The following is a 21,842-nucleotide window of genomic DNA, read 5'->3' on the forward strand; positions in this document are numbered from 1 at the left end:
GTCCTGAACCTAATTGGTTCTATCTCATCTACCTCATTGGTGGCCCTCGGACTATCTTTGATCGGACTTTGCTGGCTTTGTCTTGCACTAAACGTCATTCCATTATCAATTCTCGATTAGCAAGGGTGTCAGAGGTTGTGGGGAGAAGGCAGGAGAATGGGGTTAGGAGGCAGAGATAGATGAGCCATGATTGAATGGCGGAGTGGACTTGATGGGCCGAATGGCCTAAATCTGCTCCTTTCACTTATGATGTTATGAAGTATCTGTGTACTGCGGACGACTCGAATGTAATCATGTATTGTCTTTCCGCTGACTGGTTAGCACGCAACAAAGGCTTTTCACTGTACCTCGGTACACGTGACAGTAGACTAAAATGAACTGAAACCTTGTATGATGCAGACGGACAGAGCACTCCTGAAAAGATAGACTGGCTCCCCTTGGGAAAAATCAAACGTCAACGTTTGAGAGTTTCCATGCATGTGTCCAGCTGAGAACCATGTGTTATTTCACTCCCGAGAGCTGGCTCACTATTTCTTAGTCTGAAAAGAATAACATTGTTATCCCTATGAGCTATAAAAATCGCAACCTTGAACTGAATAAACAATAACATGCCCATTCAACTCCACCGAGTGGTTTATTTATGTACACGTTTACAAAGTTGCAAGTTCTTTGTAACAGAGTTCCATCGCTGCCACATTAAAAACTTACAAGCAACATGTGCACAAAACAAAATCATTAATGCAGTGAGTAACTAACTACCTCTTAGATAGATGGTAATTGGTTTTTGCTTTCATTGTGGTGATTGGATCAGAGTGCAGCCAAATAGGGAATACAATCAGTTGTCAAAATGTAAAAGCAAAGAACTGCAGGTGCTGGTTAATACACAAAAGGACACAAAATGTTGGAGTAACTCAGCAGGTCAGGCAGCATCTGTGGAGAACATGGATAGGTGACGTTTCACAGAGTGCTGGAGTAACTCAGCGGGTCAGGCAGCATCTCTGGAGAACATGGATGGGTGACGTTTCACAGAGTGCAGGAGTAACTTAGCGGGTCAGGCAGCATCTCTGGAGAACATGGATAGGTGACGTTTCACAGAGTGCTGGAGTAACTCAGTGGGTCAGGCAGCATCTGTGGAGAACATGGATAGGTGACATTTCACAGAGTGCTGGAGTAACGCAGCAGATCGGGCAGCATCTCTGGAGAACATGGATAGGTGACGTTTCGGGTCGAGACCCTTCTTCAGACAGAAGATTAATATCAAATACTAGAGGGCGTAGTGTTAATGAGAGAGGGGCAAAGTTTAAAGGCGATGTGTGGAGCAAGTTTTTTTTACACAGAGGGTGGTGGGGGCCTGGAACGCCCTGCCAGGGCTGGTGGTGGAAGCAGATACGATAGTGGCGTTTAAGAGACTTTTGGATAGGTGCATGGATATTCAAGGAATGGAGGGGTATGGATTTTGCGCAGGTCAATAAGAGATGGTCTTGACATCATTATAAGAAGATAGACACAGAAAGCTGGAGTAACTCGGCGGGTCAGGCAGTATCACTGGAGAAAAGGAATAGGTGACATTTCGGGTAAAGACCCTTCTTCAGACTTTGCATCATGTTTAGCACAGGCATTATGGGCCGAAGGGCCTGTACCTGTGCTGTAATGTTCCATGTTCCATGTAAGTACAATATGGTTATTAATTGTGCTAAGGAATGGGAACCTTAAAAATAAGACACTGCAACTCAGTTTATATTAACATAAGCAATTAAAATGGCAATGCTAATTCTTAAAACAATGTGAGCATAATTTTCAAACGTGTTTCTACCGTTTGAGTTTCCCCTGAATGTTTCATATCTAGGTCCAAACCATTGCCCAATGTTGAAGAAGGGTCTCGACCACAAATGTCACCTTTACATCGAGTCACAGAGTATGGAAACAGGTCCTTCGGCCCAACTTGCCCACACCGGCCGACATGTCCCATCTACACAAGTCCCACCTGCCTGTATTTGACCCATATCCATCCATGTCAACTCCTTCATAACAAGAGGAGTTGAGTATAGGAGCAAAGAGGTCCTTCTACAGTTGTACCGGGCCCTGGTGAGACCGCACCTGGAGTACTGTGTGCAGTTTTGGTCTCCAAATTTGGGGAAGGATATTCTTGCTATGGAGGGCGTGCAGCGTAGGTTCACTAGGCTAATTCCCGGAATGGCGGGACTGTCGTATGTTGAAAGGCTGGAGCGATTGGGCTAGTATACACTGGAATTTAGAAGGATGAGGGGGGATCTTATTGAAACATATAAGATAATTAGGGGATTGGACACATTAGAGGCAGGAAACATGTTCCCAATGTTGGGGGAGTCCAGAACAAGGGGCCACAGTTTAAGAATAAGGGGTAGGCCATTTAGAACGGAGATGAGGAAGAACTTTTTCAGAGAGTGGTGAAGGTGTGGAATTCTTTGCCTCAGAAGGCAGTGGAGGCCAGTTCGTTGGATGCTTTCAAGAGAGAGCTGGATAGAGCTCTTAAGGATAGAGGAGTGAGGGGGTATGGGGAGAAGGCAGGAACGGGGTACTGATTGAGAGTGATCAGCCATGATCGCATTGAATGGCGGTGCTGGCTCGAAGGGCTGAATGGCCTACTCCTTCCTGCACCTATTGTCTATTGTCTATTGTCTATTGTCATGTTCTCCAGAGATGCTGCCTGACCCGCTGAGTTACTCCAGCACTCTGTGAAACGTTACCTATCCATGTTCTCCAGAGATGCTGACTGACCCGCTGAGTTACTCCAGCACTTTGTGTCCTTTTGAGTATTAATCAGCATCTGCAGTTCCTTGTTTGTATGCTACACATTATGAAAGAGTCAAGAGTGTTTCATTGTCATATGTCCCGAAACTGAACAATACAATGGAATGTGTGAAATTTCGGGTCTGAAGAAGGGTTCTCTCCAGAGATGCTGCCCGTCCCGCTGAGTTACTCCAGCATTTTGTGTCCATCGTCAGTGTAAACCAGCATCTGCAGTTCCTTCCTGCATAAAAAGGCTCAGTATACAGCATGTAAGATAAAAAAACTAACAAATAACAAACAAATAATAATAGGCACAAATGCTGCCGTAACGCAGTGGGTCAGGCAGCATCTCTGGAGGGAAGGAATGGTTGGCGTTTCGGCTCAAGACCCTTCTTCGGCATTTTGTGTCTATCTGCGGTGTAAACCTGCATCTGCAGTTCCTTCCCACACAAGTAAACAATAATAGTTACTGCAGGCGAATGTATTAACTCCTCGCTGGGAAACATGCCAGTAATTATCCCGAAGGGCAGGTTTCAGGCAATCCTTGCATCCATCACCTTCGTGGCAAATTGGAAATGTAAATCAGGTAAATAGTCTGGCATTCCCTGCAAGGAGCGATCTCCCTTGCATATTACACCCACCAGCCCTGCGGTGCCTCGGCACAAGGTTACTGCTCCAACTCAAGCTCCCCCCTCCCTCTCCAACCCTCCCCCTTCCTCGTTCTCCCTAATAAATTGACTATCCCCCTAATTACATTTTCTCTCTGTATGCTTTGTTGCCAAGTTCCCATAGCTCACAATGATCAATTCTGGGAAAATAACTGCAGATGCTGGTACAAATCGAAGGTATCACAAAATGCTGGAGTAACTCAGCGGGTCAGGCAGCATCTCTGGAGAGAAGGAATGGGTGACGTTTCGGGTCAAGACCCTTCTTCAGACTGATCAATTCTATGCATTCCTTGAGCCTCATCCCCTTTGATGTCTTGTTCTCTCACCTTACCCTTCCTTATCCCCAGTGTTGCAGTGCTAATGTTTTGGGTGTCGGAGCTGTCACTGGTGCTGGAGCGACCGCTGTTAAATTCCCCGCTGTTTATTTGGGTTTGTTTTTTTTTACAGAAGGTACCAGAGTGGTTCTCCAGTGAGCCCCAGCAGCATTGCACCCCTGCCTATCCCTCTATCTCCCTCTCCCCTGACTCTCAGACTGAAGAAGGGTCTTGAACCCAAAACGTCACACATTCCATCTCTCCAGAGATGATGCCTGACCCGCTGGATAACTCTGGTGTTGGCAATGTTGGGCCGAAGGGCCGGTTTCCACACTGTATCACTCTATAACTCTATGTAAACCAACATCTGACGTTCCTTGGGTTCCTGGGTTTACAGGGATGTGAGCCAGATACAGGCATCTACAGATAGCCTGAAGAAGGGTCTCAACCCAAAACATCGCCCATTCCTTCTCTCCAGAGATGCTGCCTGTCCCGCTGAGTTACTCCAGCATTTTGTGTCGATCTTCAGTGTAAACCAGCATCTGCAGTTCCTTCCTACACATGTCACCCCCTTTGATCTCTTGTTTTCGCACCTTGCCCTTCCATATCTCTATGTTTCTCCCTCTCCCCTGACTCTCAGTCTGAAGAAGGGTCTTGACCCGAAACATAGAAAATAGGTGCAGGAGTAAGCCATTCGGCCCTTCGAGCCAGCAGCGCCATTCAATGTGATCATGGCTGATCATTCTCAATCAGTACCCCGTTCCTGCTTTCCCCCATACCCCTTGATTCCATTAGCCCCAAGAGCCAAAACTTGAAAACATCCAGTGCATCGGCCTCCACTGCCTTCTGTGGCAGAGAATTCCACAGATTCACAACTCTCTGGGTGTCTGAAGAAGGGTCTCGACCCGAAACGTCACCCATTCCTTCTCTCCCGAGATGCTGCCTGACCTGCTGAGTTACTCCAGCATTTTTTGAATAAATACCTTCGATTTGTACCAGCATCTGCAGTTATTTTCTTATACTCTCTGGGTGAAGAAGTTTTTCCTCATCTCAGTCCTAAATGGCATCTACCCCTTATTCTTAAACTGTGGCCCGTCACCCATTCATTCCCTTCTCTCCGGAGCTGCTGCCTGACCCGCTGAGTTACTCCAGCTGTTTTTGTTTGTGTGTCTGTCTTTAATACATTCAGGAAACCAGGCAGCAGAAGGATTGGTTGGTGAAAATGTAAACAGGGGGGCTGAACAACGCTCGGCCTCGCAGCCAATTGAGTGAACAGATGAGACGTGTAGCGTCGAGCGAAGCCCTACCCATGTCGCGGCGTGTATATAATCCGCACCCGGGCCATGATCTGGAGGCGCGGTTTAGCTGGAGACTGGGCTTGTCTTGTGTTGGAGATCTGGTGGAACATGAGCACAGTGAGCTGAGCTGAGCTGAGCTGAGCTGAGCTTCTCGCAGGAGATTGTGGTGGCCGCCGTGTCCGGGAATCAGTTGCAGCTCGCAGTCTTTTCTGAAACTGGCGAAGGTCAGATTATTATTATTTTTTGTTTGTTTGTATCGCTCGCTGGATTTCTTTTCTTTTTTTCCTCCCCTGTTGTACTTTAGCTGCCGGACTCGCTGAAGTAAGCGAGACTTAATCGTTTGACTGTGTGAGCCGGTTAATCGTTGGTGGGGGGTGGGTGGGGTGGGGTGGGGTGGGGTGGGGGGTGGGGTGGGGGGTGGGGGGTGGGTGGGGTGGGGTGGTGTGGGATGAGGGGGATGGTGAAGTGGGGTGAGGTGGGGTGGGGGTGGTGTGTGTGGGGGTGGTGGTGTGTGGGGGTGGTGGTGTGTATGGGGGGGGTGGTGTGTATGGGGGGGGTGGTGTGTATGGGGGGGGTGGAGGTGAGGTGGTGGAGGTGAGGTGGTGGGGGGTGGTGTGAGGGGTGGGTGTGGGGGGGGGGGTGAGGTGGGGTGGGGGGTTGTTGGTGAGGTAGGTGGGTGGGGGGTGGGTGGGGGTGGTGTGTGGGGGGGGTGGTTTGTATGGTGGGGTAGGAGGTGGTGTGGGGTGAGGTGGGTGGGGGGTGGTGTGGGGGGGGGGGGTGAGGTGGGGTGGGGGGGTGTTGGTGAGGTGGGTGGGGGGTGGAGTGAGGGGTGGTGGGATGAGGGGGAAGAGAAAGAAAGAAATGGCTCCTACAGACAATATAAACGTGTGTGCAGATCTTTACAAGATTGGTGCCCGGCAGGCAGCGCTGGGAAGTTGTCTCCACTGTGAGTGCTAACTAATATTGGTGTGTGTGTGTTGCAGCACCCGGAGATGGCGGAACATATAATGATGTCGGTGAATCCAGGGCGGTTTTCCGACGGCTCCAATGGACTTCAGAGCTACCGGATGGGTTTAAACGGACTGCAGGGCCCGCCGCTGGCACAGCCGGGCTTGAGACGAGAGCAGATGCTTCACTACAGCGGGGCTAACATGGACAGCGGGGCGGTGGGGAGGTCGAGGCCCGGCATGGCCAACATGACAGGCGGGATGGTCCATCACCAGATGCCGGCCAACGTGATGTACAGCAGCCAGCAACAGCAACAACAACAACAGCAACAACAACAGCAGCAGCAGCAGCAGCAGCAGCAGCAGCAACAGCAGTTCCTGGACAGTCTCAGCCCACAGCAGCTGATGGCCACTGTACACCTACAGAAACTCAACAACCAGTATCACGGGCACCCGCTGATGGCGATGAACAGCGGCTTGGCCCAGGGGAACAGTCCACAGTACCGCGGCTCGCTGGCTCAGTCTCCGCTCCCTACTCTCCCCCACGCCGCCTCCCCGGCTCTCTCCTTGAACGTTATGGACACCGACCTGATCGACGAGGACGTGTTGACGTCTCTCGTGTTGGAACTGGGGTTAGACCGCATTCAAGAACTGCCCGAGCTGTGGCTGGGACAGAACGAGTTCGATTTCATTTCAGACTTTGTTCACAAGCAGCACCAGAGCACAGTGACCTGCTGAGAGAGAGAGAGAGAGAGAGAGACACACACAAAATCTAACAATCACACACACACACACACACCAAATTACACACACACAATCTCACACACACACACACACAATCACACACACACACCAAATTACACACACACACAATCTCACTCACACAATCACACACACACCAAATTACACACACACGCACACACCACAATCACACACACACACACACACACACACACACACACACAATCACACACACACACACACACTCGCACACACACAGGGACAACGAGTTTTCAACAACACAAGCAGAAAAAAAAACACTTAAAAAAATTATATATATATATATGATTTTTCTTTTGTGGATCGCCGGTTACAAACATTGGGAATTTTGCACTGCAAATGGTGTCCGGTTTCTCCGGAGAGAGCGTGTGGCAAACCCGCACAGCGTTACTCTTTAAAGAGACACTCAAGCCCTTTGTTGTTTTTTTTGTTTCTCTCCCCCCTCCCATCTCTCTCTCTGCTCGGTCTGTGTTTTGTTCCTTGAAGTTTGCTTAAACAACGCACGTCTGCCTCGTGGAAAACAAATTTAAAAAAATAATAATAATCCGCATCAAAATATCCCTGACCCTCTCCAAGATTGGTAGAAGATTTGTTAACCTGCGATTGCAATCTGCTTCATTACAAAACGAAAAGGTACTTTAGTGGAAAATGCAGTCTCGACGTTTGCATTGAAACTCATCATCTATTAATTGATTTCCTTTTTTTTAAAAACCACAAACAGCTCTGATCCTCTGCAATTATGTCGCATGGGTTGATATATATAATATATATATATATATTGGTCTGGATAAGAAGACCATAAGGGCCATTGTTTCTTGAGAGTAACAGCGATCCAAGTCGGAGGGGAACTTGAGACTCCAGTCAGAACTTTCACCATTGTTCAGCCCTCAATTGGAAACTTGACTGCAGCAACGTGGGGTATTAAATGTATTTGTGTGTGTGCGTGTGTGTTTAAAGAAGAAATATTATTTTTAAACAAAGTAGTTTCTGAGGGGAGCTGTTTACGACTGATGCAATCGTGTATGATGTTTAACTATTACGAACCAGACCAATATAAAGTAGAACTGTACTTTCTTGTCTCTATCTTAAGGTTTTTTTTTTGCTTTGGGATTGCTTACATTTTGTCCACCACCGGTTGCGACCGCCATCTCCTGTTTCGTTCGGGTTAGTAAACTCCAGCTCCTCATTGTTGATCAATGAGGCGAGACTTTTAAAGCAAAAAAAAAAAAAAAAAAACCCACAAAAAATAAATAAAGACGTTTCATTTAAAGTTACTCGAACTTCTTTTTTTTTTCCTCGAATATTTTTCATTGGCCTCAACCCAATGTAGCAAAGGTTTTAAAAAAAAAATTGCATTCAGAAATAGCGTGAGTAGAACTTGATATTAGGTTTAAGATGTAGAAATTAGGAACTGCAGATGCTGGTTTGCAACAAAAGAAATGGGACAAAGTGCTGGAGTAACTCAGCGGGGTCAGGCAACATCTCAATCTGAGGATGGGTCCCGACCCTAAACGTCACCTATCCATGTTTTCCAGAGATGCAGCCTGACCCACGAGGTTCTCCAGCACTCTGTCTATTTTTAAAATTCTTTTAAAATTTAGTTTTTTTTAAAAGACACAGAGTGCTGGAGTAACTCGGCAGGTCAGGCAGCTTCTCTGGAGAACATGCATCACCTAATCGGAGATGCTGCCGACCTGCTGAGTTCCTCCAGCACTTTGCACCTTTTTTTTTTGCAAACAGAATCTGCAGTTCCTTATATCTATACTTCTAAAGTATCTTCAGAAATGGTTTTAATAGTGATTTGGTGGAAATTCACTAATTTTGAACTTTTATTTCCAAATGGAAACCAGTTTCAATAGACAATAGGTGCGGGAGTAGGCCATTCGGCCCTTCGAGCTAGCACCGCCATTCAATGTGATCATGGCTGATCATCCAGCTCAGTAACCTGTACCTGCCTTCTCTCCATACCCCCTAACGTGAAAAAATTGTAGAACTTGTTTTTAGTTGCAACAGAAGGCGGTGGAAGCAAAGTCAGTGGATATTTTTAAGGTGGAAATTGATAGATACTGGATCAGTTCGGGTGTCAGGGGTTATGGGGAGAAGGCAGGAGAATGAGGTTGAGCGGGAAAGATAGATCAGCCATGATTGAATGGCAGAGTAGATTTGATGGGCCGAATGGCCTAATATTGCTCCTATCACTTATGAAATTGTGAGTTCAAATTCAAGTAGATAAATTAAAAGTCTCAAGATCAAGGCCTCTGATTCTCCTAATAACCCATCTGGTTCACTGAGTTTAGTTTAGTTGTGGTTTAGTTTATTATTGTCATGTGCTAAGGTACAGTGAAAAGTGTTTGTTGCATGGTACCAAGTCAGGTTTAAAACATAGAAAATAGGTGCAGGAGGAGGCCATTTGGCCCTTCGAGCCAGCACCGCCATTCATTGTGATCATGGCTGATGGTCCACAATCAGTAACCTGTGCCTGCCTTCTCCCCATCTCCCTTGATTCCGCTAGCCCCTAGAGCTCTATCTAACTCTCTTTTGAATTCATCCAGTGAATTGGCCTCCACTGCCCTCTGTGGCAGAGAATTTCACAAATGCACAACTCTCTGGGTGAAAAGGTTTCTTCTCACCTCAGTTTTTAAATGGTTTTAACTAGGACAATAAGATTTCTACAACTTTGGTAAAAGCTGCTTCCTGATAAGAACAGGAATTAAGTTGAGCTAAAAGTTGCCCAACTGCCTGTAAAGTACCTGTGCTCTACTAATGAAGAAATTGAGTTTGATAGTATTGTGTTTTCAGTAAAATTAAATCTTTATGCTCTTTCTCACAAATCCTTTTTCTGAAATGTGATCTGCTGATCAGTTAAATATAATCAATGTACAACAAACGGCAGAGATAAACAGCTGGTAGACTCGGCACGTAACTTTTGAGTTTAACATTGAATTTCAGGGATGAAATTTGGGATTTTAAATTTATTTCCCCTTTTCAGTCTGAGCGCGAGGATCTTTTATGTTCATATCTCATTGATTAAAAAGCAGCAAATTAAATTTTGAATCCAATTGGAGTGCCTATAGAAATTGTGAGGCGGATTGATCTTGTTACTTGTTAGCATCTTGTGTTTTAATCACAGCGCCAGAGACCTGGGTTCGATCCAGACTACAGGTGCTGCCTGTGTGAGAATGTGTACATTCTCCACATGGGTTTCCTCCCACATCCCAAAGATTTATGGGTTTATTGGCCCTCTTTAAATTCCCCCTAGTGTGTGGAGAGTGGATGAGAGAGTCGGGCAACATAGAACTAATATGGGTAGGCCCAAAATGCTGGAGTAACTCAGCGCGTCAGGCAGCATTTTGTGTCAAAGCTGCCTGTCCCGCTGAGTTACTCCAGCACTTTGTGTCTACCTTCGATTTAAACCAGCATCTGCAGTTCTGTCCTACACAGAACTAACATGAATGGGTGTTAAATGGTTGGCATGGGCTGAAGGGCCTTTCCATGTGGTATCTCTGATCTGAACTAATTACCTTTACCCCATGAGAGTATTTCAAAATATGGAAATAACATCGACTTTTGACATCCTTTGCGTTTTCTGTTCTAGGTGTCTGATAACACCGCCATTATCAATGTGGCTATTCCCATTGTCAAAATAACACGGGTACCTCACCAGGAACTTGGTGCTTTGGGATGCTGATCGCAATCATGTATCTATGAATATAGACACGAAGCTGGAGTAACTCAGCGGGTCAGACAGCATCTCTGGAGAAAAGGAATAGCTCTGGAGATGCTGCCTGTCCTGCTGAGTTACTCCACCTTTTTGTGTCTATCTTCGGTTTAAACCAGCATCTGCACAGATATCTGATTATTGGTGCATAAACTAAGAGGCTGCAAACATGCAGGTGCACTCCAATTTCTAGGTCGGTGGCTAGATGCAAATGTTGGTTTTGTTGCTTTCTGAAGCATTGTTGTACCATCGTAACCACTACCCGACTGATATTATCCGGAGGTAGTGTTATTTACAATATCCGCAGGTGTTAGAAAGTCCATTGTAAGTTTTGGCCATTTTGTTGAAGGGTGTCCCATTGAGTAACTAACTGGGAGGCAGAGAAGGTAAATCAATCTTGAATGAATTTTGGACCATCGTGTTCAATTTCGGCCAGCCTGTTGCAGGAAAGATGCTTGGGAAGGAACTGCAGATGCTGGTTTATACCGAAGATGGACACAAAGTGCTGGAGTAACTCAGTGGGGCAGGCAGTGTCTCTGGAGAAAATGGATAAGTGACGTTTCAGGTCAGAACCTTTCTTCAGCTTTAGAGGGGAGAAAGCTGGGAGGAAGATATGCGGGGACAGTTGTGGGGAAAGAGTTGGGAAGTGTGGTGCTGGGTCCAGGCACGGTGGTGTTTTTGATCGGGAGATGGGGGGGGGGGGGGAGAGAGATTCTTCCTTGGCAGACGCTGCTTGACCCGCCGAGACCCTCCAACACTTTGTGTCTTTTTGCCCCAGGTTCCAGCCTCTGCCATCTCTTGCCTTTAGAAACGGTGGGAGAATTGTTGGAGATGATGCTTCCTCAATATCAACTTTCTTTGGCGCAGCGGTAGAGTTGCTGCCTCACAGCGCCAGACACCCGGGTTCGATCCTGACCGCGGGTCCTGTCTGTACGAAGTTTGTACGTTCTTCCCGTAACTACTTGGGTTTGCTCCGGTTTCCTCCCACACTCCAAAGACGTACAGGTTTGGAGGTTAAATGGCTTCAGTTAAAATTGTAAATTGCCCCTAGTGTGTGTAGGATAGTGTTAGTGTACGGGGTGATCGCTGGTCGGCACGGACTCTGAGCTGAAGGGCCTGTTTCCACGCTGTATCTCTGAACTAAACAAGACTAAACTCATTTCTATTTTCTCTAAAGTCTAAAATTAACAATTGGACTCTGACTTGTTTTCTATGCAAATCAGCTGAGCTGCTATTTTTCATTACGATACGTTAACCCTTTTAGATATTCGTGGGAAGTATTTGATTTTGTATTTCTCCTGCATCTGACAAACAACTGCACAGAAACCACCGCCTTCCTGTTTTGACGTCCACCGACAGGAAATGTGAACAACCTTATCAAGACAAACCGAGAACGAGATCAACTATTTAATCTTATTTTAAAAAATCTTGAAATAGACACCTGTTTGAAAAAACAAATGCATAGAATGTTTTGTAGACATTGTGATTTTTGCAGAGTTGCTCAAAAGTTTTAATAAACTAGTGGGATGAAGGATACATGGATAAATATTAACCAGTGATTATCACCTGACAAATCTCTTGAAGTTAAAGAAAATAACTGCAGATGCTGGTACAAATCGAAGGTATTTATTTACAAAATGCTGGAGTAACTCAGCAGGTCAGGCAGCATCTTGGGAGAGAAGGAATGGGCAACGTTTCGGGTCGAGACCCTTCTTCAGACTGTTCTTCGGGCTGTAGGCCCGGACAGTGTGGTAGGAAAAAAACTGCAGACGCTGGTTAAAATCTGTGCCGACTTTCAGGACAGAGTGGCACAGCCTAACGGAGGTTGCGTAGCAACCCACTTCCCGGGTAGACACAAAGCTGGAGTAACTCAGCGGCATCTCTGGAGAGAAGGAATGTGTGATGTTTCTGGTCTTCGACCCGAAACGTCACCCATTCCTTCTCTCCATAGATGTTACCTGACACGTTGAGTTACTCCAGCTTTTTGTGTCTACCTTTGATTTTAAACCAGCACCTGCAGCTTTTTTTCCTACACAATCCGCCTCCCGGCCCGGGTGGCCACCATTGGTGGAGCGGGAGCATGTGGCCACTGGCTGGGTGAGGGCACATGGGGGCGCGGGGCGGTGACGTCACCTTGTCCCGTATTTGGGAGTGAGATAGTTGGCAACCCTAGGGTAGGTGCTAGCACAAGTGTGATACTTTCATTCCTGTTTGTGTTTATAAAGTCATTGTATTCTTCAGTCAATCCTTCATGGCTTGGATAGAGTGGATGTGGACAGGATGTTTCTGCTAGTGGGAGACTCTAAGACCAGAGGTTATGGTCTCAAAGTAAAAGGATCTTCCTTTCGGAAGATGAGGAGGAATTTCTTTAGTCAGAGGGTGGTGAATTTGTGGAATTCATTACCCCAGACTGCTGTGGAGGCCAAGCCAATTGATTTTTTTTTAAGGTGGAGATTGACAGATTCTTGATTAGCACGGGGATGTTGGGGGTTATGGGGAGAAGCAAAGAGAATGGGGTTGAGAGGGATAGATAGATCAGCCATGATAGAAAGGCAGAGTAGACTCGATGGGCTGAATGGCCTAATTCTGCTCTTATCACTTATGAACTTCTCTTCTGAAGTGGGATTTCAGATCATGCATCACTGTGGAGAAGGGCTAGAGAGTGGGAGGCAAATTGTTTACTTTGGAGATACAGCGTGGAAGTGAGGAGAGGGACGGGGGTCGGTGGGCCGAGCCGGTCGAGGGTGATGGAGGAGGCCCCACAGCAGCCTGGGGCTCGCCTGGATCACGAGCTGCTCCAGTACAGTGATCGTGTGGACTTTTTGTAAATAGCGCTGAAATATGGCAACTCGTGCATGTATGAGCTGTGCAAAAAGAATTTCACTGACGTACACACATGACAAAGCACTATTGAAATTACAGACAATAGGTGCAGGAGGAGGCCATTCGGCCCTTGGAGCCAGCACTGCCACTGTACAGAGGTTACAGGAGACTACAGAGTGGTGGACATAGCCAACAGTCCATCACAGGTACTGACCTCCTCGCCATCACAGGGATCTACGGGAGGTGCTGCCTCATCAGAGACCCACACCAGCCTGGTCATGCTCTCATTTTGCTCCTACCATTGGGAAGAGGATACAGGAGCCTGAAAACCATGACCACCAGGTACTAGAATATAGTGGTCACGGTGGTGCAGCGGTAGAGTTGCTGCCTTACAGCGAATGCAGCACCGATGACCCGGGTTCAATCCCGACGACGGGTGCTGTCTTTACAGAGTTTGTACGTTCTCCCTGTGATCTGCATGGTTTTTCTCTGAGATCTTCTGTTTCCTCCCACGCTCCAAAGACGTACAGGTTTGTAGGTTAATTGGCTCGGTCAATGTAAAAACTGTCCCTAGTGGGTGTAGGATAGTGTTAATGTGCGGGGATCGCTGGTTGGCGCGGACCCGGTGGGCCGAAGGGCTTGTTTCCGCGCTGTATCACTAAACTAAACAGCTTCTACTCAATAACCATCAGTCTGAAGAAGGGTCTCGACCCGAAACGTCACCCATTCCTTCTCTCCTGAGATGCAGCCTGACCGGCTGAGTTACTCCAGCATTTTGTGAATAAATACCTTCGATTTGTACCAGCATCTGGTTATTTTCTTACGCTATCAGACTCTTGAACGTTACTGCAAACCTAATCACAACTATGAACTTCTATGGACTGTCTTTGGTTGCACTAAGGAGTCCAGTTCTTGCACTAATATTAGCTATTAATTTAAGAAAATAACTGCAGATGCTGGTACAAATCGAAGGTATTTATTCACAAAATGCTGGAGTAACTCAGCAGGTCAGGCAGCATCTCAAGAGAGAAGGAATGGGCGACGTTTCAGGTCGAGACCCTGCTGCCTGACCTGAGTTACTCCAGCATTTTGTGAAAAATTAGCTATTAATTTGTTCATTAAAAAAAAAAAGGGATATTTTCTGTGTGCATTGTATTTGCGGGCCTTTTAAGCAGCTGCAATTTCACTGTTCCCTTATCAGTACACATGAGAATTAATTGACAATTACAAATTGTTGGTTCTCTTGACTCTAACTAAGGTAGTTACTAGCTCTGGGTTGTAGTGGAGTCACACTGCCTCTGCTGGAGAAAGGTGTACTCACACCTTAATAAATTTATTCAGTGTTTAGTTTAGACACAGCATGGAAACGCCCTTCGGCCCACCGAGTCCACGCCGACCAGCGATCCCCCCCGTACACTAGCACTACCCTATACATGAGGGACAATTTATAAACTTTTACCAACGTCAATTAATCTACAAACCTGCACGTCTTTGGAGTGTGGGAGGAAACCGGAGCGCCCGGAGAAAACCCACGGGGAGAACGTACAAACTCCGTACAGACAGCACCCGTGTTCATGATTGAACCCGGGTCTCTGGCGCTGCGAGGCAGCAGCTCTACCGCTGTGCCGCCCAGTGAAAATGCAAAATGCAGGAGTAAGTCGGCAAGTCGAGCAGCATATCTGGAGAACGTGGATAGGTTTCGGGTCGGATCCCTTCTTCAGACTGATTTCAGGGGTGGGGGGGATTAAAGCTAGATTTTCCCCACCCCTGCAATCAATCTGAATAGTCCAACCTGCTGCATCGGCAAGGTCAGCAGCATAATCAAAGATCAGTCTCACTCGCTCTTCCCCCTCTCCCATCAGGCAAAAGGTATAGAAGTGTGAAAACACACACCTCCAGATTCGGGGGACAGTTTCTCCCAAGCTGTTATCAGGCAACTGAGTCATCCTATCTCCAACTAGAGAGCAGTCCTGCACTACTATCCACCTCATTAGAGACCCTCAGACTATCTTTAATCTGATTTTTCTGGACTTTATCTTGCACTAAATGTTATTGCCTTTATCATGTATCTGTATACTACAGACGGCTCAATTGGAATCGTGTACAGTCTTTCCGATGACTGGATAGAACACAACAAGCTTTTCATTATCTCTGTACACGTGACAATAAATAAAACTAAACGTCACCTATCCATGTTCTCCAGGGATGCTGACTAACTCGCTGTTACTCCAGCATTCTGTGCCTTTCCTTGGTAAACCAGCATCTGCAGTTCCTTGTTTCTAAATTTACTGAGGGGATTTATAATAGAAATTGCCCAGTAAACCTGAAGTTTAAATGCTACAACATTGTCATAAGGACAATTTCTGTTTGCTGAATAATTCTCCCTATTTACCAGCATGTTGCCAGGACTCGAGACCCTGAGCTATAAGGCGAGGTTGGGGCAGGCTAGGACTTTATACCTTGGAGTGCAGGAGGCCGATTAGTCATCTTGCAGAGATGTCGAGGGCCATGAGGGGAATAGATGGGGCAGATATGTAGAGAAAGCCAGAGATGGGGAATCAAGAACCAGACATGGGTTTAAGATGAGAGGTGAAAGATGTAATAGGAACCTGAGGGGCAACATTTTCACAAAAAGGGTGGTGGGTGTATGGATCAAGCTGCCAAAGGAGGTAGTTGAAGCAGATACTATAACAGCATTTAAAAGACATTTGGACAGGTACATGAATAGGGTTTAAAAGGATGTGGGCCAAATGCAGGTACTTATGTAGATGGGGCATCTTGCTTGGTGCGGGCAAGTTGGGCCAAAGAGCCTGTTACCACACTGTATAACTCTGAAAAGCATTCAAATGCAGCAACTCTGACAAAGTATGCAGTTCAGCATAAATGCTGAGTCCTTAAAAAGACTTTTCAGATTTTAAAGCAGTTGGACTTATAATTAAAAATTCACAATCATGTTACTTCTTTGAGTTAAACTTTTTTTTAACAAATTGAGCCATTTGTTAATTTACGGAATGATATGGTCCATCCCAAATCACCTTCACCATTTGAACTATTATATGTCTACAGGAATACATTACCACCCTCGTACAGGAGGATATTTTGAGTCAGCAACAGATCTGGGTGTTTGGAAACTAAGCTGCTCAGGAAAGTTGTGTAGCAAGGAACTGCAGATGCTGGTTTACACCAAAGGTAGACACAAAGTGCTGGGGTAACTCAGCGGGTCAGACAGCATCTCTGGAGAAAAGGAACAAGTGATGTTTCTGGTCTGAAGGGTCTCAACCCAAAATGTCACCTATTCCTTTTCTCCAGAGACGCTGCCTGACCCGCTGAGTTACTCCAGGTTTTTGTGTCTATCTAAAGAAAATTGTGAGTTATAGCAGCTTTTGGTTGGATATTTCGGCTGACAATGGTTTTGGACGTACAATATCCTACTATGGTTTTTAACTGTGTGTAAATGTGGCAGTGATGGAGCTGGTAGAGCTGCTGCCTCACAGCGCCAGAGACCCAGATTCAATCCTGACTTTGGGTGCTGTGTTTTCCTTCTGATGACGTGGGTTTCCTCCCACTTCCCAAAGATGTGTGGGTTTGTAGGTTAATTGGCTCTCTGTAAATTGCCTTGAGTGTACAGAGTCATAGAGTCAGAGTGATACAGTGTGGAAACAGGCCCTTCGGCCCAACTTGCCCACACCGGCCAACATGTCCCAGCTACACTAGTCCCACCTGCCCGCGTTTGGTCCATATCCCTCCAAACCTGTCCTATCCATGTACCTGTCTAACTGTTTCTTAAATGTTGGGATAGTCCCAGCCTCAACTACCTCCTCTGGCAGCTCATTCCATACACCCACCACCCTTTGTGTGGAAAAAGTTACCCCTCAGATTCCTATTAAACTGTTTCGCCTTCACTGTAAACCAATGTCCTCTGGTCCACGATTCCCCTACTCTGGGCAAGAGACACAATGCATCTACCCGATCTATTCCTCTCATGATTTTATACACCTCTGTAAGATCACCCCTCATCCTCCTGCGCTCCAAGGAATAGAGACCCAGCCTGCTCAACCTCTCCCTACAGCTCAGATGTGGGAAATGGGATCAATTGTCTAAAAAAAAAAAGTATTTAAATTGTCTAGGAAAATTTGTGCAAATCTAGATTTCCATATATCATATTATTCATAACCCAAGGAATTCCCATAATTGCATCTTTCATTGCCACGTTTAAAAGTGATAAACTGTTGTACTGGCGGAAGTGGTACGTATAAAATATAACATTAGTGCAATATTGAAATAAAGTGGTTTAGGTTTTTATTATCAAGTCATTGCATGCTCTCCAATCAGATCAGTTAATACTATACATAAATACAATCAAGTCAAACTCAAGTACAAGACAGATAGATTCTTAATGAGTATCGGTGTTGGGGGTTATGGGGAGAAGGCAGGGGAATGGGGCAAGGAGAAAGATCAGCCATGATTGAATGGTGGAGTAGCCTTGATGGGCTGAATGGCCTAATTCTATTCCTTTTCCTTATGACCTTAATAGGTAGAGTCAAGGGGAAGATGCAGAGTGCAGATGATAGCTCTCAGCATTGTAGCGCACCAGTTCCAGAGACAAAGTCCATAGTAAACAGGTGCAGGAGGCCATTCGGCCCTTTGAGCCAGCACCGCCAATGTCCACAATGGGGTAGAGGTGAATCGGACAGTACCCTAGCTTATGGAAGGACCGTTCAGAAGCCTGATAACAGAGGAGAGGAAGCTGTTCCCGAGTCTGGTGGTGCACGCTTTCAAGCTTCTGTACCTTCTGCCACATGGGAGCGGGGAGAAGGAATGACTGGGGTGTTAGCTGCTTTTCCAAGGCAGCGTGAAGTGTAGATGGAGCCAATGGTGGGGAGCCAGGTCTGTGTGATGGGCTGGGCTCCATTTACAACTCTTTTAATTTCTTGCAGTCTTGGGCAGAACTGTTCCTAATCCAAGCCGTGATGCAACCTGACAATATGCTTCCTATAGTGCGGCTGTGGAAGTTTGTAAGAAACATGGAATATTGGTGCAGGAGTAGGCCATTCAGCCCTTCGAACTAGCACCACCATTCAATATGATCATGGCAGATCATCCAGATTCAGTACCCCGTTCCTGCTTTCTCCCCATATCCCTTGATTCCATTAGCCCTAAGAGCTATATCCAACTCTCTTGAAAACATCCGATGAATTGGCCTCCACTGTCTTCTGTGGAAGAGAATTCCAGATTCACAACTCTCTGGATGTAAAAGGATCATTGTTGTAAACTTCTTGACTCGTGTAAACCTTTGAATGAAGGAGTTACTTATGAGCAGCCATAAGCAAACACAGGTGCCCTCTATTGATGGCACAGGGTAGGTATTTCCAAACACAAAAACCCAACCCTTCACTGTAGCCTCTGCAAGGGCTGGAACCTGGTAGACACAACACTCGTTGGTTCAGCTCAGTGCAGTTCCATCACAAGGCTATTCTGAAACAAGAGATGACAGCAAGCCTCATTAGAAAAAAAGAAATTAAACTTAGTGAGTTAAGAAAATCATGGATACAATTAGGATCTTTAGGAGCCCAAGGCATGACCACTAAAGACAGAGCAATTAAAATGAACTAATTTGGAATAAGCACAAAGATCTCAGAGGTATTAGCTACTGGGGGGGTTGGACAGGCTTGGATCGTTCTCTCTGGAGTATCAGGAGAGGGGAGATCTGATAGTATATAAAATTAGACAGCAATAGGGAAGATAGTCAGGGTGGAAATGTCAAAGAGTGAAGGGCATAGGCTTGAGGTGAGAGAGGTAAAAGTTAAAGATGTGTGGGGTAATTGTTTTTAAGAGTGGTGGTACTTGGATTGTATTGCCTGGGGTGGTGGGGGCAGAGGCGATACAAGAGCAGCATTTAGAGGCTTTTAGACTGATGGATATGGATCACATGCAGGTAGATGAGATTTGTTTATCTCGGCACCTTCGGCATTCCTTATTGTACCTGCGCATTGCATCTCCGAAAAAGGAAAGCAACATCTCATGTGAACTTAAATTGATTTTGTTTGTAGCTTTCCTGTGGCCTCCTGTGGCTTTCGAGGTCACCGACGTCTTGCAATCTTAATGCTTTCCTTGTGAATTTTCCCCAGAGGAGTCTTCAACTGTGAGCAAGTGTTTTACTATCATATGTACCAAAACAAAGTAATGAAATTCTTCCTTGCAACAGCACGACAGAAATGTAAGCATAGTGCTCCATAAGGTAGATACGAAATGCTGGAGTAAATCAGCGAGTCAGGCAGCATCTCAGGAGAGAAGGAATAGGTGACGTTTCGAGTAGAGACCCTTGGGTCTTGACCCGAAATGTCACCCTCCTTCTCTCCTGGGATGCTGCCTGACCCACTGAGTTACTCCAGCATTTTGTGTCTACCTTCAATTTGAACCAGCATCTGCAGTTATTTTCCTAGTGATCTGTAATATCCATAATAAAAATATAAAAGTTCAGTGTATAAAAAATGGTGCAAAAATAATGCCCCCAAGCATACATTGTTCAGAGCCTATTTGAAGGTTGTCGCATTGAACAGCCTGATAGTTATCATATCATATATATACAGCCGGAAACAGGCCTTTTTCGGCCCTCCAAGTCCGTGCCGCCCAGTGATCCCCGTACATTAACACTATCCTACACCCACTAGGGACAATTTTTACATTTACATTTACCCAGCCAATTAACTTGCATACCTGTACGTCTTTGGAGTGTGGGAGGAAACCGAAGATCTCGGAGAAAACCCACGCAGGTCACGGGGAGAACGTACAAACTCCTTACAGTGCAGAACCCGTAGTCAGGATCGAACCTGAGTCTCCGGCGCTGCATTCGCTGTAAAGCAGCAACTCTACTGCTGCGCTACCGTGCCGCCCGGTAGGTGTTTCTATAAAGCACTGCCTGACCCCGACGACTGTATCCCATTGTTTGTAGTTCATTCAAGAGTCAAGACTGCTGAGTCAATGAAATTCTTACTTAAAGCAGGGTCTCGACCCAAAGTCACCCATTCCTTCTCTCCAGGGTTGCTGCCTGACCTAAGTTACTCCAGCATTTTGTGTCTACCTTTAACCACCATTTAACCACCAACGCACCTGCTCCACCTCAAACCACCTGCCCCCCCTTATCCTGTCAACCCCTGCCTCAGTTGTCCCCAGTCTCCACCACCGACCTCTCTGACCTCTTCACAGGAATAAAAACTGCCACCTGCTCTCTGGACCCCATCCCCTCCAGCTTTGTCAAGGCCTGCCTTCCTGCTCTCTCTCCACTTATCACTGCAACAATAAACTCCTCCCTGTCCACTGGCATCGTCCCGCCATCCCTCAAAATCGCTGCTGTCACCCCCATTCTGAAAAAACCTGGTCTCAACCCTGACACCCCAAACAACTTCAGACCAATCTCCAACCTACCCTTTCTGTCCAAAGTTTTGGAACGTGCTGTAGCTTCCCAACTCAAATACCACCTCTCTACCAATAACCTGTATGAAACTTTCCAATCCGGATTCCGCTCCAACCACTGTACTGAAACTGCGCTCCTCAAAATCACAAACGACCTTTTCCTCGCCTCCGACGCTGGCAACCTCAACATCCTCATCCTACTTGACCTCAGCGCCGCCTTTGACACCATAAATCACTCCATTCTCCTCACCCGACTTGAAACCTCCTTTAACATCACCGGCACAGCCCTATCCTGGTTCAAATCTTACCTCTCTGACAGGCACCAGTTCATCTCCATTAACAACTGTAAATCCCCCACCGCTCCCCTCCCCCAAGGTGTCCCCCAAGGCTCAGTCCTTGGCCCCCTCCTCTTCATCCTCTACCTGTTCCCCCTTGGTCAATTAATCCGCCGTCATGGTCTCAACTTCCACTGTTTCGCCGATGATATCCAGCTCCTCATCTCCACCACCACACTCTACACTGACAAACTGCATCACTGAAATAAAATCTTGGCTTCAATCAAATTTCCTCAAACTCAACTGCAACAAATCTGAAATCATCATCATTGGTCCAAAAGCGCTCACCAAATCCACCCAAAACTTCATCCTCAATATTGATGGTCTCCCAGTATCCACCTCCCCTCACATCCGGAATCTTGGAATCATCTTTGATCAAACCCTCTCCTTCGACAAACACATCACAAAGACAGCCTTCTTCCACCTCAAAAACATTGCCCGTCTCCGTCCATCCCTCTCCTCCACAGCTGCAGAAACCCTCATCCACACCTTCATCACCTCCCGTCTGGACTACTGCAACAGCCTCCTCTATGGCGCACCCTCAAAAATCATCAGTAAACTTCAATACATTCAAAACTCCGCTGCCCGTCTACTCACCCACACCCCGATCCGTGACCATATCACCCCCGTCCTTTACAAACTCCACTGGCTCCCCATCCCCCAGAGAATCCAGTACAAAATCCTCCTCATGACCTACAAAGCCCTCCATAACCTGGCCCCATCCTACCTGACCGACCTCCTCCACAGGCACACTCCCACCTGCACCCTCCGCTCTGC

The 21,842-nt window shown here is 46.4% G+C and overlaps 1 protein-coding gene across 1 annotated transcript; it reads left to right on the forward strand.

Moving 5' to 3' along the window:
- Positions 1 to 5,116: 5,116 nt before the first annotated feature.
- Positions 5,117 to 8,046, forward strand: cited4b (Cbp/p300-interacting transactivator, with Glu/Asp-rich carboxy-terminal domain, 4b). Its single transcript, XM_078423204.1, has 2 exons — positions 5,117 to 5,273; positions 6,033 to 8,046. The coding sequence occupies exon 2, from the start codon at positions 6,042 to 6,044 to the stop codon at positions 6,732 to 6,734; it is 693 nt and encodes a 230-aa protein (XP_078279330.1). The 5' UTR covers positions 5,117 to 5,273; positions 6,033 to 6,041; the 3' UTR covers positions 6,735 to 8,046.
- The last annotated feature ends 13,796 nt before the right edge of the window (positions 8,047 to 21,842 follow it).

This window comes from Rhinoraja longicauda, chromosome 27 (genome assembly GCF_053455715.1).
Source record: "Rhinoraja longicauda isolate Sanriku21f chromosome 27, sRhiLon1.1, whole genome shotgun sequence".
Classification (NCBI taxonomy): domain Eukaryota; kingdom Metazoa; phylum Chordata; class Chondrichthyes; order Rajiformes; family Arhynchobatidae; genus Rhinoraja; species Rhinoraja longicauda.